The 12448-nt window shown below is 51.6% G+C and overlaps 2 protein-coding genes across 2 annotated transcripts; both read left to right on the top strand.

Moving 5' to 3' along the window:
• Nucleotides 1-949: 949 nt before the first annotated feature.
• On the top strand, nucleotides 950-3050 carry EEF1AKMT3 (EEF1A lysine methyltransferase 3). The gene is made up of 3 exons (XM_065419752.1): nucleotides 950-1183; nucleotides 2010-2121; nucleotides 2659-3050. The coding sequence occupies exons 1-3, from the start codon at nucleotides 950-952 to the stop codon at nucleotides 3048-3050; spliced, it is 738 nt and encodes a 245-aa protein (XP_065275824.1).
• A 1682-nt stretch (nucleotides 3051-4732) lies between these two features.
• Nucleotides 4733-12007, top strand: TSFM (Ts translation elongation factor, mitochondrial). The gene is made up of 6 exons (XM_065419525.1): nucleotides 4733-4795; nucleotides 5399-5554; nucleotides 8963-9091; nucleotides 9530-9652; nucleotides 10671-10755; nucleotides 11391-12007. Exons 1-6 carry the CDS (start codon nucleotides 4733-4735, stop codon nucleotides 11846-11848), a joined length of 1014 nt encoding a protein of 337 aa, XP_065275597.1. The 3' UTR covers nucleotides 11849-12007.
• Nucleotides 12008-12448: the final 441 nt, after the last annotated feature.

Genomic DNA, 12448 nt, shown 5'->3' with positions numbered 1-12448 from the left:
TGGTTGGGGGCGCCTAAAAGCCTGCTCAGGCGAGGAGGTGGAGTGGAGGTGAGCTGGGGCGGGGGGGGGGAGGGGCGCGGGGAGGGCCTCCCGCAGTAACGGGGGGGGGGGGGGGGCGCACAGGGGAACCGCTCCCCGCCGCAGATCACCTCCACTCTGCCTCCTCCGCTGAGCACACAGCCCCCGCTCTAAGTCTCCTCCAATCGGCGCAGCAAGCCTGTGAGGGGAGGAGAATTAGAGCGGCGCCGGCATGCTCAGCGGAGGAGGCGGAGCCAAGGTGAGCTGGGGCAGGCTCCCCAGGCGGGGTTAGCTGCCGCGCGGGGGGGGGGGGGGAGGGTGTTAGCTGGGTGAGGGGGGGCGCAAGGTGGAAGTTTTGCCTAGGGCGCGAAACTTCCTTGCACCGGCCCTGCGAACACCTGTCTGCCAATAGCATGATTTTGGAGGAGATTTTTAACAGCAGGTTAGACAAACACCTGTCTGCCAATATCATGATTTGGGGGTGGTGGTGGCTGACTGATGATTTCTGAGCATTCAGGGCTGACCGTGCAGCTGATGGAAAATAGATTGTAAACTCTCTGGGGAAAAGAGCGTCTTTTGGTCCGTGTTTGTACCCAGTGGGGGCCTGGTCTGTGTCTCCTTGCCGCTACCATGATAATAATTAATAATAAGTGGATGCTAGTTTCGCAGGGGCCCTTCCCCTCTTTGTGGCCCAGCTCAGCTACCTTCTCTGGGCAGTGGGGCTGGCCGGGCTCGGCCCTTCCATGCCCCAAGTCACTTGGATGCTAAGGATAACGCCCCATGGAAACAAATGCCTAGGAACAGCAGCCCATGATGGACCACTTACCTGCCCCAGGTGAGCAGGGCTAGGCTCCTCCCCCCGGAGACCATCCTCCAATGGGAGCAGCAGGTTGGCCCCGCCTATCCAATCAGGGGGCGGGGGCGGCTCAAGATGGCTGCGTCCAGGCAGCCGCCTTTCTGCCACGTGGAGTTCGGCGGGGCGGTGGCTACCCGGGAGGCGTCGGAGGTCGCCCCCGAGGGGCTGGAGGCCGTGTTCCCCCGGGAGGTCGGGCTCTTCGCTGACGCCTTCCCCGAGGAGACCCGCTACGGCTTCTGCGGCCACGTGTTAACCATCGCCCAGCACCACGGGGCTCGGCTCGGGGTGGCAGCGCCCGTCTGGGAGGCGGTGAGGGTCAGGGGGCAGAGGAGCCCGGTGGAGGGGGGGGCTGAAATGGGGGAGGGGTTGGGTGAAATGGGGGGGTTAGGTACCGGAGGGGGGGTTGGGATGGGTGCAGGGGTTGAAGTGGGGGGGTGCGATTGGGGGATGGATGCCCTAAAGTACAGGGGGAGGATGAGCTAGGAGATTAGGAGGATCTGGGGAGGGCTGGCTTGGAGGTGGTGAGAGCAGGGGCGAAGGGGTCGAGGGGGAAAAGTTAGGATGTTTGGCAAGGCGGTGGGAAGAGCTGGAACTTGGGAGTTGGCTGGAAACCTTTGAGGGCTGGGGCATCCCACAGCAAATGGAGCTGGGGCTGGTGGTGGCTGTGTACAAAGTGGTGTGTCCCCCCCCAGTGCCTGTAGGGTGTCTTGGTGCTCCATTCACGGGGAGTGGCTGGTTCATCAGATAAGGTGGGGGCTCTCTGTGCAGCTCAGGAGATGTCCCTGGCCTTGGGAAGCTGTAGCCTCTCAATTGTTCCTCTACCCCAGAATTCCTGTTCTCTAGCTGCAAATCCCATCCATTTTAGGAGCTTCTGTGGAAGATCAGACCCGTGGCCCATCTAATTCAGAATCCCATCTTTGTCAGTGGCCAGTACTTCAAAGACAGGTGCAAGAAGCCCTGTAACAGGTCATTAAGAAATAACCAGCCTGGAGGGGAAGTTTCTCCCTAAATCTGCCAATTAAGAGTCAGCGCAGGAGGATCTGTCTCCCTTATGCTTTTGTTTTCCTGTCCTATATATCACCGGATGGCCTCATTCTCCACCTGTCCGTCTGCTCTTCTCATCTCTGCGCCGAAGGCTCTAACCCTGTGTAAATATTTTGAGAAACAGAAGCTCAACTTCTGGGGCAAGAAGGTGATTGAGCTGGGCGCTGGGACAGGCATCGTGGGCATCCTTGCCACCCTGCTCGGTATGTACAGTTGCTTCACAGCGGAGCTGAAACATTGGGAGAGCAGGGGGGCAGTCATGCATCTGATCTGTGACATTTCTAATCTACCTATCACCATAGTGTCTAACCACCTAAATGGGACCTGATGCGGACGCGCTGTACAGAGAGACCTGTTGAGGTTTTGTAACTGGCCTGCTGGCGACAGTTCGCAGGTGTGCCCAACTTTGCTCATCTCAAGATGGCATCAGCAGCTTAGTAAAAGTCCAAGGGCCTCATCTGCTTACAGCGTGGCAAAGATAACAGCTGTTCCCCTATTTAGTACAGCTTGTAGGTTAAAGAGGAGGGCAGCTGCCGGCTCAGTGTGCTGGGCCTCCCCCTAGCCCTGCATTAGCTGGTCTGTATAGCCAGCCTGGGGATGGGAAATATGGATCTGTTGCATGGTCATGGATCCAGGAAGCCAATGAAAATCCTACAACATCTGGATAATGTGTACTGGGAGGGTTGGATTCTCCTCCTAACCAACATCCATGCCTTCTGGGTTGCTCTTGTCTTTTCCAGGAGGAGATGTAACCATCACAGATCTCCCTCTGGCTTTGGAGCAGATACAGGAGAACGTCCATAGGAATGTGCCTGCAGAGCATTTGGCTCGGGCCAGAGTTTGTGCTCTGTCTTGGGGTCTGGACCACGAGGAGTTCCTGAGAGACTACGACTTCATCCTGGGTGCAGACATAGTCTATCTGAAAGATACGTACCCCATGCTCATCAGGACCCTCCGGCACCTCTGTGGCCCTCATTCAACCATCTACCTGTCTTCCAAAATGCGGCAGGAGCACAGGACGGCTGTGTTCTACGAGGCGCTGCTCCCGCTGCACTTCACTTTAGAACTGGCCTATAGGGATGAAAATGAGAACATTAACATCTATAGAGTCACCAGCAAGCAGAATAGCTGAGGTTAGGGCAGACCTTTCTCCCTGGCTGGAAAGGGACAGACCCAACATGGCCTTTGGCTTTTCCAAACTGAGAGCTATGATCCCAGCTGAGTGAGCCACCAGCAGCCAAAATGGAGCACGCAGTGTGGGTGCTGACTCTGCCTAGTTGAGGCAGATTCCTCCTTTCTGCCAGCAATGTGGACCCAAGATGTTACCACCACCACCACCCTCCAACCTGGGGAGAGAAGCTGGGTTTTAGCTTTTCCCCAGACCTGGAGACAGCGTTTCTTGCCATCAGTGGAAGTTCTAAAAGCAAAGATCGTTAAGAGGATGGCTGTTTTAGGCCCATCCCTGGAACCCTGGCCTTCCAAGCCAAAAGGTCTTCTGCCACTGAAGTAGGCCAAGTGACTTGAAGCAACCATCAAGAGCATTAAATGTCTCTTAAGAGACACCATGGTGCCTTGTTCCTATCATTTGGCTAAATATATTTTTTTCATAACTTTTCATATTTGAATTAAAGATGGATTTCATGTGTCACTTCTCCTTGGGAATGGTGAAGGGAAAAAAAGAGTTAAAATCAAACTGTAAATGACTACAACCTATTTTGTACACCTGCACCCTGTCTTGGGTTAGGCTTTGGACCCCTAGATGGCAGTGCAGCTCTGCTTATGTGCAGGACACATACCTTTTCTCAAGAGGTAATGAAGGCTCTCCCTTGGGTTTTATTTAAGTAGAAATGGATGTGTGAGCGCTCAGCATCTTAAATGTTGCAGGCGCTAGAGGCTGCACATGCTGTGGGAACCACCCTCGGCCTCTGCTCCAGGCACAGCCACTTTCTGCGGAGGAGGGAGGGAGCGGCACTTCCTTGGCTGCTGATCAGTGTGTCAGCTACCCCTGTGTACACCCTTCACTTTTACCCAGCAGGGGCTGTGACTATACCGCTGGATGCTTTCCAAGTGCTGATACCTACCTCGTAACTACATCGAAATGTTCCCTTCCGGGAGAAAGCCTTGGGGCTCCATTGAACAGGCATGTCCGTATGTATAGTATAGGGGTTTTGTCAGAAGGTACACGGGAAGAGGCGAGAGGACTTGCACTGATTGGGAAAGGTCCCTCGCTTCTGCTCTGCACCCTGCAGGCAGCCTGAGTGTGTTACACGGGGCCGCTATGAATCCAACAGGGCAATGAGCAATTGGCCCAGAGTGCAGTATGGGCTTGGCTTTGCTGCATTCTCCGGTTCTATGGTGTATTGGTAAGGAAGGGGAGAGCGCAGGCTCTAGGATAGGGCCTCAGGACGCCTGGGTTCCATTCCTGGCTGGGGGAGGGGAGGCAGGACTCCTGGGTTCCCCAGGTGGGAGGGGCATGGGCTGGAGGTAGGGGAGGCCAGGGTAACCTTTGGGGGTGGGAGAGAAATGCCCAGGAGGTGGGTTGTCCCGCCCTCCCTGCTCCAGCAGCCAATGAAACGGCTCGTTCCTTCCCCCGCCTCCCTGCCATTGCCTTCTGTCGTCACCCTCTGCGACGGCCAATGGGCTCCGCGAGGGTTTACGGCGCCGACGTGATCGGCCGGCGGAGGAGGAGGCGCGGGTGGGGCACCCCTTGCGCACGCGCCCTTGGGCTGGCTGCTGACGCCGGCGCCTATAGGCTGCGCGATGTGTGACGTATAACGTGCGCGCCGTGGCGTCCGGCCCCGGCAGGGAGCGGGGATGCAGAGGGCGGCGCTGACCGGAATTTGCGGCCTCCTGCGCGGGGGGGTCCGACCGGGGCCGGTGAGGGGGGCAGGGGGGATAGGCCGGGGTTTGCCCTCCCCCCCCGGGGGGCTGGTCCCAGCCCCATGGCTTCCCTGTGCGCCCCCGTGCCCTCGGCCCCTCCCCCTCCTGTGGAGGCCCGGGGGGGGGCGGGGCAGGACGCCTGGGTTCCCTCCTCAAACCCACCCCCCCGGACTCGGGGTATGGGGCTCGCTTCCGCCCTCCCGAGCCTGGGGAACGGTGACACACACACACCCCCTCCCCGGGTGAGGAGGCACCGGGAGACCCCTGCGGTGAGGCGGCCTGGTGCTGGCCCGGGGAGGCCGTCACTGGAGCCAGGTGCTGCCCCAGCCCGAGGGCCTTGTGCGGGCTCCTCCAGTCGCGGGGTGTCAGCCTGCATACACTTGCAGCAGGAGGAGTGGGAGGCAGTAAGGAGCATGAAGCCAGTGGGAGCAAATGAGAGGAATGGGTTACATAGTAGGGGGCTGAGCTAAGTTAATGCTGAGATAGACAACAGGGCTGGGGTTTGGTCATTCCCAGCCTGAGGCTGTTCCTTACCCCTTTCTTCAGCATCCAATGGGCCTCTCCTGCATGCGACTTCAACTTTTATCTTCTCCCCACCAGCAGGTCGTTTCCTGGCAGCTGGTTGGTCTCTTTCACACTGGTCTCCGTGCCTTTGCGGCAGATAAGGAGCTGCTGGTGAAGCTCAGGAGGAAAACCGGTTATTCCTTCGTGAATTGTAAGAAAGCCTTAGAGAAGTTCAGTGGCGACTCCAAACAGGTGAGAGCTGCTTGAACGTCACCCTGACCTTGCACTGAATTTCAGTGGGATTTGGGTACCTGACTCCCTTAGGCGTCTTTCAAAATGTCAATCTGAGTGAGTTGAGACTGGAATTCCTACTTGGGTCGGGGGAGGGTGGCGCACTGCATTTAGGTGTATAAAACCAAAGGAAGGATATATTTAAAACCAAGCGGTTCCTCTTACTTACCTCAGTCCATACTAAAGGAGATGGTGCATAGATACCAAGGCAATAGGTTTCATTGCGTTTCTGTTGTAGTCATTATGTAGGATTCTCTCCAACGGGCATTGATCATTGAAGGCTTGATTTTTAAAAAGGTCTGGATAATGTTGTGATCTCTATAGCTGTACAAGCTGACACTGAAAGAAACATGGGGAATTTAGTTTCCTGCTCTCAAGGCATAAGTAGATCAGCGGCAGAAGGTCAGAAAGACGACATCCCTAATACATAATGCCTGGAAATCCACCCAAAACATATTGCCAAACTCATTAATGTCATCCTCACCCCCAAGATCACCCCATTTAACAACACTGTCCAAACCAGGGGAACAGCCATGGGTTCTGGTGTGGCTCCCCACTTTACCAACCTCTTCATGGACTGCCTCAAGGAAGAATTTCTGGAAAAATGCACCATGAAACCAACAAAATATCTGAGATACTTCAATGATATTTTCATCCTCTGGGCAAAGATCTAAATTCCCTTAATTTCCACCACAACTTCAGCAACCACCACCCATCCATCAAACTCTCTAGAACGCACCCACACGGACATCAGCTTCCTGGACACCACAATCCGCGTCAACAATGGGATCCTACTAACAGCTTTATACAAGAAGCCACTGATCACCATGCAACGCAACCACTGCAGACACACTAAAAAATCTGTTATCTACAGCCAAGCACTCCGTTACCACAGAATTTGCTCCAACAAGAAAGTCTGGAATACACACCTAAACACACGTAAAGTTGCCTTCGCTAAACAAGAACACTCCCCCAGCAAAGTAGATCGTATCATGGAAAGGGACATCCAAATACCCTGGAAGAACCTGCGTCAATACATGAAAAAGAAACCCACTGACCTCACCTCCCTAGTTGTCACCTACTACCCCACACTGGAACCACTATAGGTTATCATCAAACAAGTACAACCCATACTTGATGGGGACCATGTCCTGAAAGAAATGTTTCCTGAACCCCCTCTTCTGGCCTTTAAACAACTCCCAAGCCTTGCCAAACTCATCATCAGAAGCAAGCTCCCCACAGACCAGGGTGGATAAAAATCAATGATTTAAAAAAAAAAAAAAAAAAAATCAGTTTTTTTTATTTAAATTGGATTTTTTGATAAGTTTTCTTTCCTCAAAAAGCATCTAAAGATAGTTTTAATTAAGATACATTATAGCTCAAAGATATCTCATCGTGGAATAGGGATTATAAATTCTAATTCTATAGTGAGACAATATATTCATGTAATGTTTAAGAAAAGTTTTGTGAATGAGCTCCAATAGTTCATGGATTAGGGATCCAGGGGCTTCTGTATAGATTATTTAGGTTAATCTTTATCTACCCAATGGGACTCAGTGCTCAGTTTAGAAGATACCATCAGAGATGCTTAGTTTTGCAGTTCTCAAACTATGGATTTGTGTCTCCAGAGATAACATGCTTGTTAACAGGAAAAATATTTTTAAACAAAATAAATATATAGAGGTGAGAAATAAGACCTCAACACTTTTGTTCCTCTGCAAATTTGTGTACACAGAGTCAATCTCTTACCTCTCTCTAAAATACAAAGTTTCAAAAAGTTCAATGAATAGAAGATGGTTCGGGGCGGAATAGATCTGGACAAGGAGAAGAAGTCTGGAGATAAATGTGAGAAGGGAGGGACAGGCAGTAGAAACAAAAGTGAAGCTGTTTGAGCAGCGTATTCCAGAATGCACTTTTATGTAGAAATCCATGATTGAATAGAGTCTTCCTGACTAGTGATTGAAATCAATTTGATTTAAATCAAATCCACCCTGCCACGGACCAGGACACACCAACTCAAAAGCATCACCAGACCCTGCCAGAACAACAGATGCAAAACCTGCAGATACATCTCCACTGCTACAGTGATCAACACTCCCCAGCATACCTTTCAAGATTCACGGGTCCTACATATGCCTATTGCAACATGTGCTGTACCCCATCCAGTGCATCAAATACCCCACTAACAACTAGATGGGTGAAACCAATCACTCAGGTCTTGAATGAATTCACCCAGAAAAATGGTATACAACAAAAGCACCGTATCACCTGTGGGTGAACACTTCACAAAGTGATTACTCCATATCTGATCTTTCAATACAGTCCTCAAGAGAAACCTGCCCAACACCTTCAAAAGGCAAGCCTGGGAACTGAAATTCATAACTCTGCTAGCCACCAAAAGCCATGGACTTACCAGAGATGCTCATTGCAACAATTTGTAACACGCCTCACTGCTCATCCAACCCCCCCCAGCTCCTTGTCCCCTGACCACTCCCTCCAGAGACCCCCACCACTAACTGCCCCCCCAGGACCCTCCTTGCTCCCTGTCCCCTGAGCACTTAATTGCCCACTTAATGGGCAGCAGGTTTAAAACAAACAAAAGGAAGTTCTTCACACAGTGCACAGTCAACTTGTGGAACTCCTTGCCTGAGGAGATTGTGAAGGCTAAGACTATAACAGGGTTTAAAAGAGAACTGGATAAATTAATGGCTATTAGCCAGGATGGGTAAGGAATGGTGTCCCTAGCCTCTGTTTGTCAGAGGGTGGAGATGGATGGCAGGAGAGAGATCACTTGATCATTACCTGTTAGGTTCACTCCCTCTGGGGCACCTGGCATTGGCCACTGTCAGACAGGATACTGGGCTGGATGGACCTTTGGTCTGACCCAGTAGGGCCATTCTTATGTTCAAACCCTTTATGCATAAGAATCTAACCCCCAATTGCCCACTTCATTTCAAGAGACCACCTCCAACATGCAATCTGTCCCAACTTGTATTTAGCTCCGACACTCCTCTTCTTTAGGTCTAGGAAAGAAAGCACTCTGTGTAGCTTAAAAGCTTGTACCTTCCATCAACAAAAGTTGGTCCAATAAAAGATGTTACCTCGGCTCTCTCATGTCCTAGGACCAACATGGCTACAAAGGCACTGCCAATAATCATCCCAAATGGGCCAGCACCACACAGTTGGTCAGTGTCATGTTGGCTTGGGTTTCTTGCATTTTTTGGAACCATTAGGACGTGGTCTGACCATTATGGTCTCTCCTATGAGGCAACTTTTCCACTTTCAGTGTTACAAAACTTAGGTCAAGCAGAGAGTTTGGTCTCTGAACTGAGTTTTGTTGGGTTCATCTTCTTGGTTTTGTCTTCAAAGGCTGAAGCCTGGCTGCATGAGCAGGCCCAAAAGGAGGGATGGAGCAAAGCTTCCAAACTGCAGGGCAGGAAGACAAAAGAAGGCCTTATCGGGCTGCTGCAGGAGGGGAACGCAGCAGTGATGGTGGAGGTAAGCTCCTCCCCTAGTGTGTGAGGGACCCTTTCCTTGGGATGGAGTAAGTCGTATTAACCTGGTAGCTTCCCCTGTCCCTTGAGCTGGCCTGTGTGCATAAATTCAAATCTTGCAGCTGTGAGTTTAACTAGGTTCAAATATTAAATAGACAAATCGGCCTAGTTAAATCATGATTAACAGAGAATGTCTGGCATGAATGATACTACATGGATTCCTTTTCACTGTAGGACTGACTGAGGGTTTGTTTCTGTTTCTAAATAGAATAGTAATAGTCACAGGCAGTTCCTGCTCTGAAAAGGTGGAGGGCTTATTTCTGTCACATCGGGTTGCTGACTTCCCTGACAGCAGCTCTGACTGCCGTAACGGCCACCCCTTAAGTGGAAGGGCAGCTGTCAGACAATGACTTCAGAATAATCAGCTGTTTCTCTCTCGCAGGTGAACTGCGAGACAGACTTTGTGGCCAGAAATGTCAAATTTCAACAGTTAGTTCAACAAGCAGCAACTGGGACAATGTTCCACCATCAAGGCGCTAAGGACCAGTTAACCACATATATCAAGGTAAGAGAGATCTATCTAAAGTACTTATCCTCCCCATCTGACCACCCCTCTCTCTTGAATATATATTTTCCTCCCAACACCTCCGTGAGGTAGGGAAGTGCTATTGAGACACACAGATATGGTGGCCTTGTCTGCACTTTGCCAATATAGCTTTGCTGGCAGAGCCCCCTAGTGGAGACTCAGCGTAGGCCGACAGAAGCACACTTCTAGAAGCACAGTTGTGTCTACATCATAGAATATCAGGGTTGGAAGGGACCTCAGGAGATCTAGTCCAACCCCCTGCTCAAAGCAGGACCAATCCCCAGACAGATTTTTGCCCCAGATCCCTAAATGGCCCCCTCAAGGATTGAACTCACAACCCTGGGTTTAGCAGGCCAATGCTCAAACCACTGAGCTATTGGGACTTTGATGTTACAACTATGTTGTCTAGGGGATGTGACTTTTTTTTCACACCAACATAGCTATGTCAGCAAAACTTTGAGTATAGGTTTAGAGCGAATCTACACTAGAAAATTAGATCGACCCAGCTACTTCGCTCAGGGGTGTAAAAACCCCACTCCCCTGACAGGTCAGCTTAACTATGTCGAAGGCCCGTGTAGCCAGCATTAGGTCGACAGAATAGTTTTTCTGTCGACCTCGGTGCCGCCTCTTGGGCAGGTGGATTTACTACGTCAAATGCATCTCGCTGAAGTGGAATTCTCGCTGACGCTGGCCTGACTAAGACGTCCTTCCGAATCATGCGCATTCGGCCAAGCCACGTTGCTGGGATATGTCCCAGCGAAGCAGCTATCCCGCCTCAAAATTCTTGTTTGAATTAGGGGACGTGATGACGTGTTGGAGGAATTTGTTCTGCGTAATCTCCAATGTGTAGAAGTCGATTGACTAGGAGGTCGTCTGGTGGTGCTGTGTGAGGATACACCGCGTGAGGCATCTCTTGGAGTTGCTGGGGGGGGGAGGCTACCGCTCTCCCAGAGTCAGGGGGCTTGCAGTGTAATCCGTTCTCTCGTGTCTCTTTCAGCGTTTCATGAAGGCAGCTGAGCTTTCTCAACTGCGGACCGGGCCTGCTGGATGTTTGCTCAGTGACCAGCTGGCTCTAGCTATAGGTGGGTGCTCTAGTACCAGCTGCCTGTTAGAAGATAGAAATCAGGGAGGCGATTGTGCGGCTTCCGTCAGCCTTGTGCAGGATTGACGGAGAAACCCCTTCCGCTGGGAGGATTACGCCTTGCGTTCACGGGGCTGGCTGCCATGAGTCTTGTCTGTTTCCAGCCTCGGCTTGTGCCGATGCCTCTGACAGCACTGAGGCTTAACTGGGGACCATTAAATTCTGTGACCTGTCCTATAACCACTCTCAGGCATTCAGAAGTAGTACTGCTGCAAAGTAGTTCAGAGGGAGTTTTCTGATGTGGGGCATCCCTTTAGGCTACTGCAATGTACTGTCATTCTAGCATTTCTAATAAGCAGTGAGCTAACCAAGCTCTCTCTTACAGAAAGGGCTTTTCTGTTTTTTTAAATGCAGGGGAGAGGGTCAGATACTGTGGGGACAGGCCTAGTACCTATATTGAGACAACTCTCCAGCCTTGCAGTCCTTGAGCAGCAAAACTACCAAGGAAACTGACATCTCAAAGGTGGGGCGGGAGAGGGCAGAAAGCTACAGCAAACGGCCCTGCCCCAGAACACTCAGCCTGATCTGTACCTTTAAAAGTGAAATAAGACCTGTTCTTGTTTTGGGTTTCTAAAGGTAAACTCGGGGAGAACATGGCTATCACGAGGGCTGCCTGGGTGGCCGTGCCAGCGACCTACTACATTGGCTCTTACGTCCATGGGGCGCTGCCAGCGGATAATCCCGCCCTCACTAACATGGCGCTTGGGAAGTATGGTGCCTTAGTGATCTGCCAAGCCTCTGACCAGAGCCAGAAGTCAAACCTTGCTGATCTAGGCCGGAGGCTGGGTCAGCATGTAGTGGGAATGGCCCCTCTGTCGGTGGGATCTCTGGAGGATGAACCTGGCGGAGACACGGAAACCAAAATGCTTGCCCAACCTTTCTTGCTGGACCCCAGCATTACCCTGGGCCAGTACGTGCAGCCCCAAGGTGTGTCTGTGCTGGACTTTGTGCGGTTCGAGTGCGGAGAGGACCCAGAGATACCAGAAGCGGAGCAGACGCAGCAACGTCTCGCACAGGAAGAAAACGCTTCGTAATCTCACATCTGCGGCCGTGGGCCGGGCATTTACATATTGGATCAGTAAGGAAATAATGATGAGACGGGATCAGTAGTGAATTAATCTCACATGTGCTGGACATTTAATATAGGGAACTTTTTTTGCAAAGCATTAAAGGACCTTGGTAACTGTCCTGTACTAAGCCTATGAGAGCATTTTATATAAAATGGGCTGGCCTGTTTGTTTCTAGGGAAGTCAGCAGGGAGCGTTGGATCTCGGCTGATGCACGGACTGCTGGAGTCTATATTTAAATAATCTTAACCCTAGGGGGCCAGGATAGAGACCCGCTGAGGTTTAACCATTTAGACCAATATCCATCCACTGATCCCAGACTCTCCTACTCTTAAGCTACTCCCACAAAACCAGACTAGCCCCTTCACTCACATCCCCTCCCCTGGACAATAACAGTGTAGGGCAGCCAGCTAGCAGTGCTGCGGGGGTGTTGCCTTATGTTGCTTAGACCCACCCGAAGAACAGTTCCTTCCCCTGGGCACACTATCCCGCCAGGAACCGAGTGATGTCTCAAGGGGCACAAGCTGTTTCTTCAGCAGGTGTAGCAGACCAGGGACATGTACGCTG

The sequence above is a fragment of the Emys orbicularis genome, chromosome 19, assembly GCF_028017835.1.
Source record: "Emys orbicularis isolate rEmyOrb1 chromosome 19, rEmyOrb1.hap1, whole genome shotgun sequence".
Classification (NCBI taxonomy): Eukaryota; Metazoa; Chordata; order Testudines; family Emydidae; genus Emys; species Emys orbicularis.
Note: the sequence above shows the minus strand (reverse complement) of the source record. Positions and strands in the feature narration are given on the sequence as shown.